The sequence below is a fragment of the Ranitomeya imitator genome, chromosome 1, assembly GCF_032444005.1.
Source record: "Ranitomeya imitator isolate aRanImi1 chromosome 1, aRanImi1.pri, whole genome shotgun sequence".
NCBI lineage: Eukaryota > Metazoa > Chordata > Amphibia > Anura > Dendrobatidae > Ranitomeya > Ranitomeya imitator.
Window position 1 is genome coordinate 816,377,766 of NC_091282.1, and position 18,344 is coordinate 816,396,109.

General features: G+C 41.0%; 1 protein-coding gene across 3 annotated transcripts in view; it reads left to right on the forward strand.

The window, feature by feature from the left end:
* The window catches only part of SBNO2 (strawberry notch homolog 2), a 123,966-nt gene that overhangs the window by 46,708 nt on the left and 58,914 nt on the right, over positions 1 to 18,344 (forward strand). Inside the window, exons 1-9 of one of the 3 annotated variants that reach the window (XM_069739906.1) lie at positions 252 to 406; positions 6,256 to 6,417; positions 10,441 to 10,527; positions 10,621 to 10,717; positions 10,815 to 10,975; positions 11,061 to 11,194; positions 15,561 to 15,651; positions 16,602 to 16,745; positions 18,138 to 18,255. In XM_069739906.1, coding sequence (XP_069596007.1) covers positions 362 to 406; positions 6,256 to 6,417; positions 10,441 to 10,527; positions 10,621 to 10,717; positions 10,815 to 10,975; positions 11,061 to 11,194; positions 15,561 to 15,651; positions 16,602 to 16,745; positions 18,138 to 18,255 — 1,039 coding nt within the window. In that variant the 5' untranslated portion in view covers positions 252 to 361. Of the gene's footprint in view, positions 1 to 251; positions 407 to 499; positions 536 to 6,255; positions 6,418 to 10,440; positions 10,528 to 10,620; positions 10,718 to 10,814; positions 10,976 to 11,060; positions 11,195 to 15,560; positions 15,652 to 16,601; positions 16,746 to 18,137; positions 18,256 to 18,344 lie in introns of those variants that run through there. The other 2 variants (XM_069739914.1, XM_069739898.1) reach the window with 2 other exon arrangements.

Below are 18,344 nucleotides of genomic sequence, written 5' to 3' on the forward strand. Positions count from 1 at the left end.
CATGAGCAGCGAAAGAATCAATGTCTGAGCGTAAGGCAGTTAGGTGGGCGGGGAAGGGGTTAATGAAATGTTGGGCCAGGCTCTCCCAGTAGTTGAGGAGTTAAGTTCCCATGCTGTGATTGGCCGGCAGGGCAGGTACAGGTACTTGGAGGGGTGGCGCTTGCTGCCAGGCCCAGTAAGTGTTGTGACTGCCAGGAATCCTCCTAGAATCATTTCCTGAAAGTCAGAAGAGCAGTGAGAGGAAGTGGGATCAGGGCTGGCCGTGCAGACCCTGGGGGAGGGAGGAGGAGGGCTGCCAGCTGCTGTCATCTCTGCTGCTGCTGCTGCTACCTCTGCAGCCCATCTCCTGGCCTCTGTGGGCATGTCACAGCTGCACTTCTGGCTGAAGCTCTCCCCAGCGAACAAGGTACATGCACCCTCATGTACCTTCAGTTTCATTTAGATCATTTGCAGGGCGAGGATCTGTATTCTTCCTCCAGGTCACACTTGGGAAGGTCCCTAACTTTACAAGGACATGAGCCAAACTGCTGCTAAGGTAAAGGGGGGATTTCTGAGAAATACATTGAGTCATGTCCTAAGAAGCCATGAGGAAGACTGTCAAAGTTTCACCATCTCATGCAAATCTGTGTGTGTGTAATCCATGTGAGATATGTATAATATGGTGTGTGTTATTGGTATATATATATATATATATATATGTATAATGTATATGTGTGTTCTCCACCTGCATGTGTTAGTAGGGTACAATGGTCTAATACCCTTGATGTGTACACTTTCTGTGCACCATGGGGCTTGGGTACAGTTCTTTTCCATGACAGTACAGTAACCCGTCTTATAGTGGTGCCGTCTTAGACTGTGTTGTGGAATTTGATGTTGGACAAGATAAGTACGGTCAAGGTTTGCTGAAGGAACCCTATTTGACTTTGCGAATGTGGGTTGGTGTTGGTTGTAAAGTTAGGGCCGGAAAATAGGAAGTAAAAATTTGCTAATAGTCATTAGTGAGCAAATGCTAACACTAAATTGTAAAGGAATCCTCTTGTATGTTGTAGACTTTAGAAGGTGTGTTTTTTTTTTTTTGTTTTTTTTAACCAAGCAACATTGTTTCATTTTATATCCTATTGATCCTCCCCCACCCCCACCCCCACCCCCAAAAAATAAATCAAACTTGGTATGTGAATTTCTAATAATGTGACTGATTTTTGTAATTTTGGCGTGGAGACCATTTCTCGGCATTATCAATGAGGGAGGGAAATCTCATTTTTCCAGTAATATGAAGACCTAGGGATCTATCTCCTAATATAATAAGGGAGGGCTCTACAAGCCATAATGATTGGGGGGAGGTCTCTCTTACTGTAATAGCTACACTAGGGAGGTGTTTCCCATTAAAACTGGGATCCTCCTAACAATCTGCGTTTTTTTTGCTTCAAACAACAATATCCATATAGGTATAGTAGCCTATGGATAATAAGTGATAAAGGCAAGGAAATTGATTCAAAAAGTTCTTTTATTACAAAAATAGATAAAAAAACTAATCAGTGACAGGGCTTTAAAACCTATATATATATATATATATATATATATATATATATATATATATATATATATATATATATATATATATATATAAAACAACCAATAATCACTCCTACCATATATACCAAAGTTGGCGTATAGCAAAAGACTAATAACCAGGCTATGAGGAGAACAGGTAAGTATATTAGGTAATATATACACATATATACAAGTGCATGGAAGGTCAGTCTCCCAAACTTAACTGTATTAGGGACCAAAATCTTGTCTCCATATATATAAAGGTGCCAATGTGCGGTATAACACTAACAGACCATCATTGTACAATAAGAGTAAGTGTGCAAATACTGCAACATAAGGTGCCGAAACTGACAGTCTGCTGTGACGGACAAACTTGCCATAAGTTGATGAGTGACAACAAGTAGTGCCAATAGGTGGACCAAATGTATATTAGAGCTTACCACAAAAAGTGCCCTGCGTCTGGTGTCCTTCCCTCCCGCCCAACGGGCGCCGTTTCGCTGCTCGCTTCTTACGGGTGCGTGCTTTTTGTGTTTTTTTTGTAAGACTGATATATAAGCAAGTGTATTCCTCATCCTAGAATTTGGTCAGATGGCCGGATAGTTAAGCCTTTGGTTTCCTCTGAATAGTACCATTGGAATACATGCCTTTTTATCAACGTCAATTGTAGCAGATGAAAATCTCTCCCTTTCTCCCAACCATGTGGCCATAGTCTAGGCAGGTAGTGTAACTCCTGGCTTGCACTTCAGGACATTACTAGCCCGTTTCTCCCCATAGGAAGCCAAATTCTGGATTTGGTCTAGAGTAAACCCGTTGCGTTGATGCTGGCATTTATATGATGCAGGGTAATGAATGGACGGTTCTGTCTTATCCCTTTAGGGCTAACTATTCACGGGAACCGTATTTGCAAGTATTACCTATTAGGACTGGCGCATAGCAAATGTGGTGCCAATATTCAAAAAGGGCTCTAAAAGTGAACCTGGAAATTATAGGCCAGTAAGTCTAACCTCTATTGTTGGTAAAATATTTGAAGGGTTTCTGAGGGATGTTATTCTGGATTATCTCAATGAGAATAACTGTTTAACTCCATATCAGCATGGGTTTATGAGAAATCGCTCCTGTCAAACCAATCTAATCAGTTTTTATGAAGAGGTAAGCTATAGACTGGACCACGGTGAGTCATTGGACGTGGTATATCTCGATTTTTCCAAAGCGTTTGATACCGTGCCGCACAAGAGGTTGGTACACAAAATGAGAATGCTTGGTCTGGGGGAAAATGTGTGTAAATGGGTTAGTAACTGGCTTAGTGATAGAAAGCAGAGGGTGGTTATAAATGGTATAGTCTCTAACTGGGTCGCTGTGACCAGTGGGGTACCGCAGGGGTCAGTATTGGGACCTCTTCTCTTCAACATATTCATTAATGATCTGGTAGAAGGTTTACACAGTAAAATATCGATATTTGCAGATGATACAAAACTATGTAAAGCAGTTAATACAAGAGAAGATAGTATTCTGCTACAGATGGATCTGGATAAGTTGGAAACTTGGGCTGAAAGGTGGCAGATGAGGTTTAACAATGATAAATGTAAGGTTATACACATGGGAAGAGGGAATCAATATCACCATTACACACTGAACGGGAAACCACTGGGTAAATCTGACAGGGAGAAGGACTTGGGGATCCTAGTTAATGATAAACTTACCTGGAGCAGCCAGTGCCAGGCAGCAGCTGCCAAGGCAAACAGGATCATGGGGTGCATTAAAAGAGGTCTGGATACACATGATGAGAGCATTATACTGCCTCTGTACAAATCCCTAGTTAGACCGCACATGGAGTACTGTGTCCAGTTTTGGGCACCGGTGCTCAGGAAGGATATAATGGAACTAGAGAGAGTACAAAGGAGGGCAACAAAATTAATAAAGGGGATGGGAGAACTACAATACCCAGATAGATTAGCGAAATTAGGATTATTTAGTCTAGAAAAAAGACGACTGAGGGGCGATCTAATAACCATGTATAAGTATATAAGGGGACAATACAAATATCTCGCTGAGGATCTGTTTATACCAAGGAAGGTGACGGGCACAAGGGGGCATTCTTTGCGTCTGGAGGAGAGAAGGTTTTTCCACCAACATAGAAGAGGATTCTTTACTGTTAGGGCAGTGAGAATCTGGAATTGCTTGCCTGTGGAGGTGGTGATGGCGAACTCAGTCGAGGGGTTCAAGAGAGGCCTGGATGTCTTCCTGGAGCAGAACAATATTGTATCATACAATTATTAGGTTCTGTAGAAGGACGTAGATCTGGGTATTTATTGTGATGGAGTGTAGGCTGAACTGGATGGACAAATGTCTTTTTTCGGCCTTACTAACTATGTTACTATGTTACCTTCTGAAGTACAATATATATTATTCACATTCAATGAATCCATCCTTAAAGCTTCCTAACAATCACAGAAAACTAATATTAAAAATGCTTCCATCCTAAGGTGACAATATTCCAGGAGATTAATGCCCCACATTGCGTCTATCGCTGTTTCTATATATGACCCGGAGTGCAGCGCTGCAGCTCCAGTGCCCACCTTTACTAATGCCCTTGCACCTAGAGGATATCCCTGTTCTTCAGCGATACTTTTACACTGGCTTCTTTATAGCTATGCCTTGTTTTATTCTACACACACTCCATAGCAGTCTCACTCATACGTTGCCACATACGCCTATTTTGATAGTAACCTGACAGTATGTTTTCTTAAATGTTGGTGAAACTGGAGACAATGGAATGGTTGAGGAATGGCTGATTATTTTCTACTGTGTTTAGTAAGGAGCACATTAAAAGTGGCAATGCTTCATAGGGCGCAACCAAGGAAAGAGTGGAAAGATGCCATTCAGACAAGTAGAGGAGTGTCCAGCACATTCTAAGCCTCTGGTCCCACCGGCACCATGACTCCCGTTCCAAGGGACTTGTGCCAGCTGAATAGTGGTAAGCTGGTAAGTGCTATGCTACACCTTGGCATTTTTTTTGGTTCGCCTGGTTCCTATTTTCCTGAGATAAATTAAATCATTGTGCAGAGATCGAGGCTGGTTACATTTTAACCCATAAAATAACACCATTGTATCTATAATTACAGGGTGATTAAAGGGAGTTTCCAACATCTCCTCAATACAGCTATTTGTCACTGCAGTGTTTACTGGATAGTTTCCTTAATCTTCCAGTTCTTACAAAAAGCTAGCCGAGTTCTGTGCACACATGGCATTAAGGTTCGCTAGTTCTATAGTAGTCCATGGTCCAAAAGACCACGTAGATCTTCAGATCCGTCACCTCTGTTAGGATTCAGTAGCACCTTACCAAACATTCTCTCTCCAAGACTATGGTTACTGAAAAAGGGGAAGTCCGTCCCTAAAGTAACCCTATCACTGCCATATTGCTGTTTATGTTGCTATTATCCACCTTTATCTAACATGGAGTACTAGCGTGCACTCCCTCAGTGTGATCCAAGTGCAGCCGGCTGACCATGGGTCTTTAAATTAACTGGGAATATAAATATGTATATTATATATATCGTATTTTACACACACATATGTGCGTAAATATATCTATCTATCACACATAGGTGTGTGTGATATATAAAAAATATATTTATATTGTAGGTTTGTATAGAAGTATGAAATGTCTATCATTTTCTCCATACTTGATAGTCGCCTTTTTTGTTGTTGTTCATTCCTTCACTGACTATTTTGAGTCTTCATATTAAATATGGCAATGGCTGTCTTTTCTATTGAAGTAGGACTCTCCTCATTGTTTGATGGGGGTGGATTTGTTCTCTGCCAGTGATGTTGTGAGTGTTGGGCTTACAGCATATTTGCTTATGAGCACTTTTTCCCGTGTCCGAAACCTCCATCCGACATGCTGAGAAATTGTCCGATCGCTACAGTAGTAGGGACAATACTTTAATGCTAGCGGTGCTGGTCATCGTTAGCCCGAATTCCGAGCTTTTTCATGTTTTTCTTTCTGTTTGTAAAATAGATGAGGATAGGCGATCCATTGAATATGAATAACACCGCTTTGCTTCTGTAGAAATATCGCCAACAAGGTGTACTAGCCCTCTAGTGATCTGACAGTCAGACTTTCCTTCCTAACACCGGATAGCAGCATGGATAATAAATGGTCGTCTCTTCAATTGATCTTATTAAATGCGTGATCTGACGACATGTCCCACAATTGTCATATGCGGTCAGATTATAATTGAATTTTCTCCAGTTCGTGTGGGTCTCTGCATTTAAGGCAATGATTGGAATTTTTTATTGATTAAGAACAGGTTAGTAAATGGTAAAGGACCTTGTGTAGGATGATAAGTTCCGACTGCTCTAGGTAGTGCTTATTGGGTCTCGGAATTTGCATTGTGGTGCTTGTGCTTTTTGTCTGAAATACCACCGCTATCTAGAGGAGTCCTCGTAAACTGTCTTGAAGCGTTTATGATGGCATTTTCTGACTAATTTAGGAGAATATCTGGATGGTTTTTACAAACTAATGATATGTAAAACTTCAGATGCTGAATGCATACATACGGAAATGAATGTGGAAAAATGTCTGCTTACTTGGTATCCGTTCTGAAATGGAAGTAATTTATGAATTGGAGGTGTTGTCAGCGTTTTATTTATTCTTCACACCTTTTAACTGTCCTATCTTTTTTTCTTTTTTTTTCCTGAAAGGACCCTCCTACATATTTTAATGAGTTATCCAACCACTCCATCCTTTCTTCCCCGGACTCTTTATCTGATATCAAGGACACCCATGATTTCCTGCCTAACGACACTCTGGACAATGTCCCTACAATATGGGATATTATGCCCCAGGACACCAGCACTACATCGGTGAGTAGTGAATCCGACCTACAGTAGACGGGCTCCTACCTGGACGTCTGACCTTATCAAGATGTTGTTTCTAATTGTGCATTTTATATGATGATGTGTATAATTTTACAGCCCAATTCATCAATTTTTCTTAAATTGCTGGTTTTTTTGTTTGTTTTTTTTTTGCACATTGAATATTACTCAAAGTACGGAAAGATTGTTTTGGTGTTTTGGTTTTTTTTGCAGTGTTTTTGAACAAAAAGAAAAGAAACTTCTGAGGGCACTACCTAATAAATTGGGATCAGCCAAAATGCATACTTAAAAAAAATAAATACCAAAAATACAAGAGAAATAAATATGAAAGAAGTGATGGGATCACCAGATTAAGAAATAATCTTTTATTATAACATGGGGACAAAGCAAAACAAAATTATTAAAATCATTTAAAAGGCTATTCGACCACATAGAAACAGATTATCTGTGTCCATGATGAGACTAGCACCTATCCTCACAATAAACGGGATACCCTATAGATAAATCCGTGCACAGCATAATAACCGTAATGAACATACGATGATGAGAACATCAGAAATACATGGCATACCATGCGACCAGTATGTCTGTACTGTAAGGTATGTAGTAGGGTGTGCAAGGCAATATAATAATCAGTGCATACAAATCATTGAAAACATGTTGCCATAATGCTGATCATCTAGGGCGCAGTCAGACGGCTGTATTACTCGAGGATCACATCGCAATCTTCGGACTCTCCTGACCTCAGCGTGACAACATGTACTTCTACTCAGCTGTCACACTCGGGTCAGGAGAGCCGACGGTCAGTCCGAGAATTGTGATGCGATCCTCTCTAAGTAACAAGGTTGTCTGACTGCGCCCTTAAAAGAAGCAGGGTAAGTATAAAAGGGAAACCTGTGAATTCTACCATGAGGAAAGGACCCTTCACTTTCTACATACTTCTTTCTCTTTGATGTTTTTGGTTTAGAACAAAAAGGGGCACGTTGTGCAAAGTGGTACTCATGCGTCGACTGGGTCATGTCGACCATTTAAATTTTTCTTTTGTATGCACCATGTTTTCTTTTCAAAAATTAAAAAGAAAAGGAAAATCCAGTCCTGTTGAGCCGGACTCCAATGTTTTTTTTTATATCACTTAGATTACTTGGTGCAGCCGTTTCTCAATCAGAGATTTTAGAATAAAGCAGAGCTGAGAAAGCTGACCCCCACTCACACCAAGCTCTGTTCATAGACAGTGAGGTGCTTACCACGGGAGGGGGCGGAGTGAGACTAGTCCACAATTTAAAGGGATTGTCCACTACTAGGACAACTCCTTCTTGATCAAAATGTTTGGCCTCAATAAATAAATAAAGCCTGTACTCGCCTCTCATGCTGATGCCATTCCCGCGGTGTTGGCACGCACTCTCCCCGGGGATCTCGTGCGGTGTTGTGATGCGGGCGCCAAATCAGTTCTGGCATCACTGTCTCCACCTTTGTTCAAATCAAACATGATGAGGAAGTTCGGGCTGCAGCTGATCCCAGACTACTTCTTCATGTTCAGTTTGTCTGAAGGCGGGGGACAGGGGCGCCAGAACTGATTGGGCGTCACATGTCACAACTCCGCACGAGAGCCCCGGGGAGAGTGAGTGCTGACACTGTGGGAACGGCGCCGGCACAGTAAGTGAGTATAGGTTTTTTGGTTTTATTTTTTATCGGGACCAAGTGAGGGACTTCTTTAATCTTTGTGATAAATCATTCACACTTAGTAAACAAAAGCACACAGTTTGACAAGTGACACATCCCAGAATTCTATGTTTCAGCCTCTATCTCCTGCTGTCCTCAGATTACATAGCAAAAACCTGCTGACAGATTCCCTTTAAGCAACCATTAATGTTATATTTCATGTTAAGGCTATGTGCACACGTTGCAGATTTTGCTGTGGATCCGTGCAGCTTTCCATGCGTTCACAGTACAATGGAAACCGCAATCCTCAGTGCCCATGCTGCGGAAAAAAACGCGCTGAAACACTGCGGGTTACATTCCGCAGCATGTCAATTCTTTTTGCGGATTCTGCTGCGGTTTACACCTGCTCCATAATAGGAATCCGCAGGTGTAAAACCGCGGGTGGAATCCGCATAAAAACCGCAGTAAATCCGCAAGATAAAATGCAGTGCCTTTTACCTGCGGATTTCTGAAATCCGCTGCGGAAAAATCCACAGAGCACCTTTCTACGTGTGCACATACCCTTACAGTTGTGCTATTGGGTTGCCATTTTGGAAACCTGTTGATATGTTGTGTTAATTACTAGTGATGAGTGAGTGTGCTCGTTACTCGAGATTTCCGAGCACGCTCTCCGAGCTCTACTCTGTTGTTCTCCGAGTATCTTGGACGTGCTCGTAGATTGTTTGATTTGTGGCTGCTAGTCGACACCCTGAACACGTGGTGGTTCCTGTTTGTTAGGAAATTCCCACATGTATTCAGGCTGTCTAGCAGCTGCAAATCATGCAGCTGCGGGGATTCAAACATAATTTCCGAGCAGGCCCAAGATACTCGGAGACCACCCGAGCATGCTCTGAAAACTCGCGTAACGAGCACACTCGGTGATCACCAGTAAGTACATTACAGTCTCTGTTCTTTGTATATTGGAGGAACTTTTGAGGCGATTCATGCTGCCCAATCCTCGGGCTGCATGAATTGCAACCTAGCTACACGATTGCAGCAGGTATATTATTCTTGTAATGCTCCGTCAGAGAAAATATACTTTAACCCCTTAATGACCGCCAATACGTCTTTTAACTGACCTGAGATATAATAGAATAGCCTCCCCATACAGATGACAATCCAGCATCTGTCGGTTGTACACTATAGCTGACAACTTTCTGTATCAGCCAGGAACAGTATTTGCACCATCTAAATCTGTTTAACCCCTTAGATGCTGCTGTCAATAGTGACTACATCATTATAAATGGTTAACAGAGTGTGGGGGCTTCTTCTTTGTCCCAATTGGTGCCCTCAGATCATGATTTTGTGGTCCTGATGTTTGCCATGGCAATTCATGACCAAACAGTGGCCTTAGAGTTTGACGGATGTAGTAATATGTTTAGAAGTTAGCAACATTTAGGTGGTAAAAATACACATTTTCATTTCTGTTATACCACTTTGCATTAATTCCTGTAAAGCACCTGAAGGGTTAATAAACTACCCGACAGCAGTTTTCAATATGTTTAGGGGTGCTGTTTTTAAAATGGTATCACGTTTGTGGGTTTCCCAATATATGGGACCCCTAAAGTCACTTCAAACATGGATAGTTCCCTAAAAAAATAAATTTTGTAAATTTCTTTGAAAAAATGAAAAATTGCTGCTACATTTTTAAACCTCCTAAAATGCTAACAAAATAAAATAACATTTTACAAATGGTCCTGCTGTAAAGCCGACATGTGGGAAATGTTATTTATTAATGGTTTGCTGTTGTATGATTATCTGGATTAAAGGGATAATCAGTCAAATTTAGAAAATTGCTACTTTTTTAACATTTTCTAAAATTTTTGATATTTTTTATAAATAAACACAAAAAATGTTGAACTAAATTTACCATTATCATAAAGTATAATGTGTCACGAAAAAACAATCTCAAAATCACTGGGATTTGTTGAAGCGTTGCAGAGTTATTACCACATAAAGTGACACTGGTCAGATTTCAAAAATTTGGCTCGGTCACTAAGGGGTTAAAGATTGGCTCTTCCCAGCGCTGCTAGAGGTGATTCCCTGTTGACACATGAGGGAGAGACCTGTCAATCACCTGGGGCGGCACTGGGAGGAGCTCATCCGTGGCAGAACTGGACTGGTCTCCAGTTTACGGTCCCTGGCCAGATCGGCAGATTATTTCCGAAAATCTCATACCTGGCTGCAGTGTGCATGCATTGCTTGGCAAGTTCCTTTTAATTTGATTTCTCTTGTTAAATAGTTGCAGTAATACTAATTACGCAAAGTTAGTGTTTACTATTTACTCACTGCTTCTCTCTCCTCTTTGATTAGCTTCTTTCTTCCAGTCGCCCATTTCTAAACTTTGACAGACTTGAGGACCTGCAAGCGATCATTAATACTCCAGCAGTGCAGCAACGGGTGAGATGTAAACGCTGGCATTACACCCATTGTTGCTCCATATAGTTGGTATCCTGTAGATGAATTCCTTTTTATGCGCTTTATTTTAAACAGCAATCAAATCCCTTAGTAGAAGAAGAGGATGATGACGATGAAGATGCTGAAGAGCTGGGGCACACGGAGACCTATGCAGATTATATGCCTTCTAAATGTAAATTCTTGGACAAAAGCCAAATTCACCTATGTGAATGTTTACTACTAAGTATATTATTTGTTACTGATATTCCGTCGTCTTGTCTTGTGTGTAGCCAAACTAGGTATCCAGCACCCTGACCGAGTAGTGGAGACCAGCACCCTCTCCAGCGTCCCCCCACCAGACGTCACCTATGCCCTTTCCCTACCTAGGTCTATTGTTGAAAAAGGGCTTTTGTCTGCTTTACAGCTTGAAGCCATAGTGTACGCTTGTCAGGTGTGTGTCCGAACACTATTGCCAGAGCATAAAACTTTCTTCTGAAGATGTTAGTTATCCATTTTTCTGTTCCGTTCTCTTAAAGCAACACGAAGTGATCCTTCCCAGCGGCCAACGAGCTGGATTTCTGATTGGAGATGGAGCTGGTGTAGGAAAGGGACGGACTGTTTCGGGAATCATACTAGAAAACTTCTTAAACGGCAGGAAAAAAGCTCTCTGGTAAATCTGTCTTTGAAACTATAACTACTAGCTGTGTTTTTCCTGGACCTATAGACTTTTATGGAATATTTTGATCTGCGACACAGATCCATGTGTCATAATTCTTGAGAATTCTTGGGTACAATTGTGCATGAAAAATGGACCTCTGAATGAGGCTGAAAGCAGATTAATGGGTTACATCGACAATGAAGCTTTACTATTTTGGCTCCTATACAGTGTACTACAGATATCTGGTTAGGGGACATCATTGTAGATTGTTAGTCTTTGCTGCTGTTTTCCTCATTTATTTCAACAGAGAAAACCTCGGCATTTCAAACCACAATTGCCATGAGGAGTCCCCAAAATAGTATTTAGAATTTGGCAGAATTGTGTTAGAATTACCTTAAGTGTCCTGACATTTACAATTTGATGAAGGTGACCAAACCTTCTTCATAGTATGTTAAATACGTGCAGCAATTTGTGGTTATGGCGGAGATGCTCAACGCTACCCTGCCTGAGGAACTATTGAAACAGTCTACTGGATACAAGGTATCCATGGAAGTCTGTACAAGCAATTCTTTGAGCTGATGTAATCGTGCAGCTTGTGGTATGGGGTGCTGTAAGGCAGGGTGATACCCTCGGTCTCCACATCCTTCCGTAGGGTTGACTCGGTCAGTTGGCTATTGTCCAAAGACCCGAATAGTTTGACTACCCTGCGTAGCAGCAAAGAGCAGCTGCCACTAGTGGATTTGGCATAGCCCTTTACACTGTAGCAACATTACCTAATTGCTGGAGGAATATACTTTTTTTCAGCAGCAGATATTCTTCCTATTGAGGGGAGGTAATCATAGTTATAGTTATTAAGGTTGAAGGAAGACTATAAGTCCATCTAGTTCAACCCATAGCCTAACCTAACATGTTGATCCAGAGGAAGGCAAAAAAAACCCATGTGGCAAAGAGTAAGCTCCACATTGGGGAAAAAAATTCCTTCCCAACTCCACATACGGCAATCAGACTAGTTCCCTGGATCAACGCCCTATCAAGGAATCTAGTGTATATGCCCTGTAACATTATACTTTTCCAGAAAGGTATCCAGTCCCCTCTTAAATTTAAGTAATGAATCACTCATTACAACATCATACGGCAGAGAGTTCCATAGTCTCACTGCTCTTACAGTAAAGAATCTGCGTCTGTTATTATGCTTAAACCTTTTTTCCTCCAAACGCAGAGGATGCCCCCTTGTCCCTGTTTCAGGTCTATGATTAAAAAGATCATCAGAAAGGTCTTTGTACTGTCCCCTCATATATTTATACATTAAAATAAGATCACCCCTTAGTCTTCGTTTTTCCAAACTAAATAGCCCCAAGTGTAATAACCTATCTTGGTATTGCAGACCCCCCAGTCCTCTAATAACCTTGGTCGCTCTTCTCTGCACCCGCTCTAGTTCAGCTATGTCTTTCTTATACACCGGAGACCAGAACTGTGCACAGTATTCTAAGTGTGGTCGAACTAGTGACTTGTATAGAGGTAAAATTATGTTCTCCTCATGAGCATCTATGCCTCTTCTAATGCATCCCATTATTTTATTTGCCTTTGTAGCAGCTGCCTGACACTGGCCACTGAATATGAGTTTGTCATCCACCCATACACCCAGGTCTTTTTCATTGACGGTTTTGCCCAGAGTTTTAGAATTAAGCACATAATTATACATCTTATTACTTCTACCCAAGTGCGTGACCTTACATTTATCCCCATTAAAGCTCATTTGCCATTTATCAGCCCAAGCTTCTAGTTTACATAAATCATCCTGTAATATAAAATTGTCCTCCTCTGTATTGATTACCCTGCAGAGTTTAGTGTCATCTGCAAATATTGAAATTCTACTCTGAATGCCCCCTACAAGGTCATTAATAAATATGTTAAAAAGAAGAGGGCCCAATACTGACCCCTGTGGTACCCCACTGCTAACCGCTACCCAGTCCGAGTGTGCTCCATCAATAACCACCCTTTGTTTCCTATCCCTGAGCCAGCTCTCAACCCACTTGCACATATTTTCCCCTATCCCCATTATTCTCATTTTATGTATTAACCTTTTGTGTGGCACCGTATCAAAAGCTTTTGAAAAGTCCATATACACTACATCCACTGGGTTCCCTTGGTCCAATCCGGAACTTACCTCTTCATAGAAACTGATCAAATTAGTCTGACATGAACGGTCCCTAGTAAACCCGTGCTGATACTGGGTCATGAGGATATTCCTCTTCAGATACTCCAGTATAGCGTCCCTTAGAATGCCCTCCAGGATTTTACCCACAGTAGAGGTTAAGCTTACTGGCACCACATTTGCTATACGCCAGTGCTGTGGTACAGACCCTGTTATTATGGAGTCTTTAAAGATTAAAAATAATGGTCTATCAATGACTGTACATAATTCCTGCAGTACTCGAGGGTGTATCCCATCCGGGCCCGGAGATTTGTCAATTTTAGTGATTTTTAGACGCCGCCGCACTTCCTGCTGGGTTAAGCAGGTGATATTTAATTGGGAATTTTTATCACTAGTAATTTTGTCTGCCATGGGATTTTCTTGTGTAAATACTGATGAAAAAAGTCATTTAGCATATTGGCTTTTTCCTCATCCTCATCCACCATTTCACCCAAACTATTTTTAAGGGGGCCAACACTATCATTTTTTAGTTTCTTACTATTTATGTAGTTAAGGAATATTTTGGGATTATTTTTACTCTCTCTGGCAATGAGTCTCTCTGTCTCAATCTTAGCTGCCTTGATTTGCTGTTTACAGAATTTATTTAAATTTTTGTATTTATTTAATGCCTCCTCACTACCTACTTCCTTTAATTCTCTAAATGCTTTCTTTTTGTCACTTATTGCGCCCCTTACAGCTTTATTTAGCCATATTGGTTTCCTCCTATTTCTAGTATGTTTATTCCCACACGGTATATACTGTGCACAGGTCCTATACAGGATGCTAATAAATGTCTCCCATTTTCTTTGTGTATTTTTGTGTCTCAGGATATCGTCCTAGTTAATTGCACCAAGATCCTCTCTCATGCATTGGAAATTTGCCCTCCTGAAGTTTAGTGTCCTTGTAACCCCTCTACTACACATCCTATTAAAGGATACATGAAAACTTATTATTTTGTGATCACTATTCCCCCAATGACCCCCAACCCTTATATTTGATATGCGGTCTGGCCTGTTGGTTAATATTAGGTCTAGCAGTTCCCCCCTTCTTGTTGGGTCCTGAACCAGTTGTGAAAGGTAATTGTCTCTCATAGTTGTCAAAAACCGATTACCTTTGCTGGAACTGCAGGTTTCTGTTCCCCAATCTATTTCAGGGTAGTTGAAGTCCCCCATAATAATGACTTCCCCTTGAGTCGCAGCTTCATCTATTTGCTTTATGAGGATATTCTCCATTGCTTCCATTATTTTTGGAGATTTATAACAAACCCCTATCAGTAATTTATTATTTTTTCCCCTTATCTCCACCCACAGGGATTCTACATTTTCATTAGATTCACCTATATTATCACGCCGGATGGGTTTTAAGGACGATTTTACATATAGACACACCCCACCCCCTCGCTTACCTGTACGGTCATTTCTGAACAGGCTATAGCCCTGCAAGTTAACAGCCCAGTCATGGCTCTCATCCAGCCACGTTTCAGATATCCCCACCATGTCATAATTATGCTCCAATAACATTAGTTCTAATTAGTCCATTTTGTTGGCGAGGCTTCTGGCATTAGTATACATGCACTTGATGTTCCTCTCTGTACCTCTATTTCTTAAATTATTAACTGTTCTAACCTCACCCCCCATGCCACCGCCACCCCCAACTTCCTTATTTGTGCCCAGGTCTCTATCTGCACTATCTTCCCCTCCTATAAGATGAATACCCAGCCCCCCCCCCCCAATTCCTAGTTTAAACACTCCTCCAACCTTCTAGCCATTTTCTCCCCCAGCACAGCGTAGTACATTAAAATGGCCTTTTGCCCAAGCAGGGAAAAAGAAATAACTTTGAGAGGTTGTGGAGAGGGACTGACTGCTGATTCTGAACTCGCAGGTCCCATATCCTACCAGGAAAGATGTTCAGTATTATGCCACAGAACCAGGACGTTGCGCTTCCAATCACGTTATAGATTGCCCTTTTTGTCAAAACCATCTGTTTCTAAATATAGTCATTCATTTATTATGCTAAAGTAGTAATTATTAATTTACTATGAACATCTTTAAGTTAAGGCAGCTTTTTCTATATCCCGAGTTCCACTCCCTTTAGATATAGTCACAGCGACCTCATCTGTCCATATATTGCAAGGTTGTTCAATTGTTAAAGAACCAGGAGTGAAATGCTCTTTTCCCTCCACAGGTTTAGTGTATCCAATGACCTGCGCTGTGATGCAGAGCGAGACTTGAGAGACATCGAGGCCAGCTGTGTCCCCGTGCATGCTCTTAGTAAGGTAGGCCTGTCTGACATTCCCACCGCTTTTCACCAAACCTTGGGTGCTGTACATTAGGCAAATAGCCCAGCTTCTAAATACTCAGCTGTATGGCACGGGAAGAATCAGTGCTGCCCACAATCGGGTCGCTAAGATCTTGGTTAAGATATTATATTGGTACAGAGGCTACTTGCTGCCGGGCCCCCAATAGGAAGGGTTTGTGAAGAGATGACTTTCTGAAAAATGAAAATGCTTCTGAATACACGAGATGCTGGCAACAACTAGTTTTTGCTGTTTTGCCTTCCATTTGTTAACGTGGTTTTCAGATGAACGACACGTGTGGAAAAGCCATAAAGGTCTGATCAGTAAGTGTCTGACCACTGGGACCCCGTTTCCAGTAAACTAGCAATGCATGTGGGTCCCTCGTCATTAACCCCCAAATGGGCAGAAAGGGACTTTTTTATTTTATTACTGATACGACTGCATGAGACTTTTCTTTATGCGGGACAAATTGTATTACTTGTTAGTGCTGTTTTGGGGTGCTGTGTAATATATGCCAGTGTAAGTATGTATACCGAAACAAAAAGATCTTTTCTTAAATTAAAAAAATATATTATATTTTTTTCAAATGTTATTTACTTGTAACGTTTCACACGACATAACCTGAATTTTTCAGTTTATTATAGTCTTGTGGATACGTAATCTGTTTTTTTTTTTTTTTTTTTTTTTTTAGCAGGGGCTTTAACCCCACACCATAAATTTACTATAGTGCACGATTAAAGCCCAGGAGCAATCACCCTAAATTTACAATGCTTGGTTGTTATGTAGTTAGTCACTTAGTGTTTCAGATTCCCATTTACTGGTTCCCTGTTTTTGGTCTGACTTGACAACCTTTTTTATTCATAGATGGTCATCGCACTTATTCAGCACCCTTGTTATCTGTATTGCAATGTCTCTGGGTATTTTCACAGATAAAATATGGAGACACCTCTGCATCTGAGGGGGTACTTTTTGCCACCTATTCCGCACTTATTGGAGAGAGTCAAGCTGGAGGTCAACATCGAACTCGTATTAAACAGATCATACAGTGGTGTGGAGAGAACTTTAATGGAGTCGTATCCTTATTTCAAAATAATTGTTTATTTCTATAGCCATGTGTCTTCTTCTAATATATTTACATATGTATATTTCTGTGTGCGTTTCAATACATTCTGTGTGTTTCGATACATTTTAGCAGGTTCTACACAGGACTGTGGAGTCAATAAGTCAAACCTCCGACTTGGATTCCTCAATTTTCATGACACCGACTCCAGCAAAATAAGCTCCAACCCCACGACTCCGACTCCACAGCCCTGGTTCTACACTAACCTAGTCCACAGCATTGCTTGCGATGAAACTCCCAGGTTTTAATTGTGCCACCCTGCAGGATCCGATAATAATTAGAAAATGTTGCACTGGTTTTAATGGTAACAGGAACACATGGGCTACTTGCACAGTGAACAAGTCTGTATGATCATGTTCACACACCACCAAGAAACCTGAAGACACAAAAGAGAATAGTGAAACCAAAAACACTCAGTTTGAAAAAATGTTGCAGTAATCCGCAAGTGCTAGTAAAAGATGTAAAAAACAGGGTATTTGGTTGATACGTTTTTTGCAAAAAATGTATACTAAGCTGCTCTACCAATCTTCACGGTATACCCTTATCAGAGCAGTCCTAACTAATGTATGCAATCCCTATCTGATGTATTTAAAAACCTGATCATCTGTATATAACCTGTGTGAACAGGGTTCAGAGAGGAAAAATCCATGTGTGCATACAGGGTAGAACAGCTTTTGTGCAGATAGCCCCTTTTTTCCTGATCATCTGTATATAACCTGTGTGAACAGGGTTCAGAGAGGAAAAATCCATGTGTGCATACAGGGTAGAACAGCTTTTGTGCAGATAGCCCAAGAGGAGTGGTGGAACTCCCCAGTCTTGTAGACACAAGAGAACAATTATGGAAACAGGAACACATGGGCTACTTGCACAGTGAACAAGTCTGTATGATCATGTTCACACACCACCAAGAAACCTGAAGACACAAAAGAGAATAGTGAAACCAAAAACACTCAGTTTGAAAAAATGTTGCAGTAATCCGCAAGTGCTAGTAAAAGATGTAAAAAAACAGGGTATTTGGTTGATACGTTTTTTGCAAAAAATGTATACTAAGCTGCTCTACCAATCTTCACGGTATACCCTTATCAGAGCAGTCCTAACTAATGTATGCAATCCCTATCTGATGTATTTAAAAACCTGATCATCTGTATATAACCTGTGTGAACAGGGTTCAGAGAGGAAAAATCCATGTGTGCATACAGGGTAGAACAGCTTTTGTGCAGATAGATGGTTTTAATGGTTTGTACATCCTGTGTATGAATGCGATGAAATGGGTTGGATGATGTTATGCACTTTACAATGTTGCTCTACTGTTCTACCGCTTGTTTCCTTGACCGTCCATTTACAGATTGTGTTTGATGAATGTCACAAAGCCAAAAATGCCTCCTGTACTAAAATGGGCCGTGCAGTTTTAGAGCTGCAGAACAATTTGCCTTTGGCACGCGTTGTGTATGCCAGTGCCACCGGTGAGTTGAAATTCTCAGTGCCTAGTCCACACTTGGCATTACTCTTCATTCTTCTGGTGTAGTGTCCACGGTTTTCTAAAATCAACTTT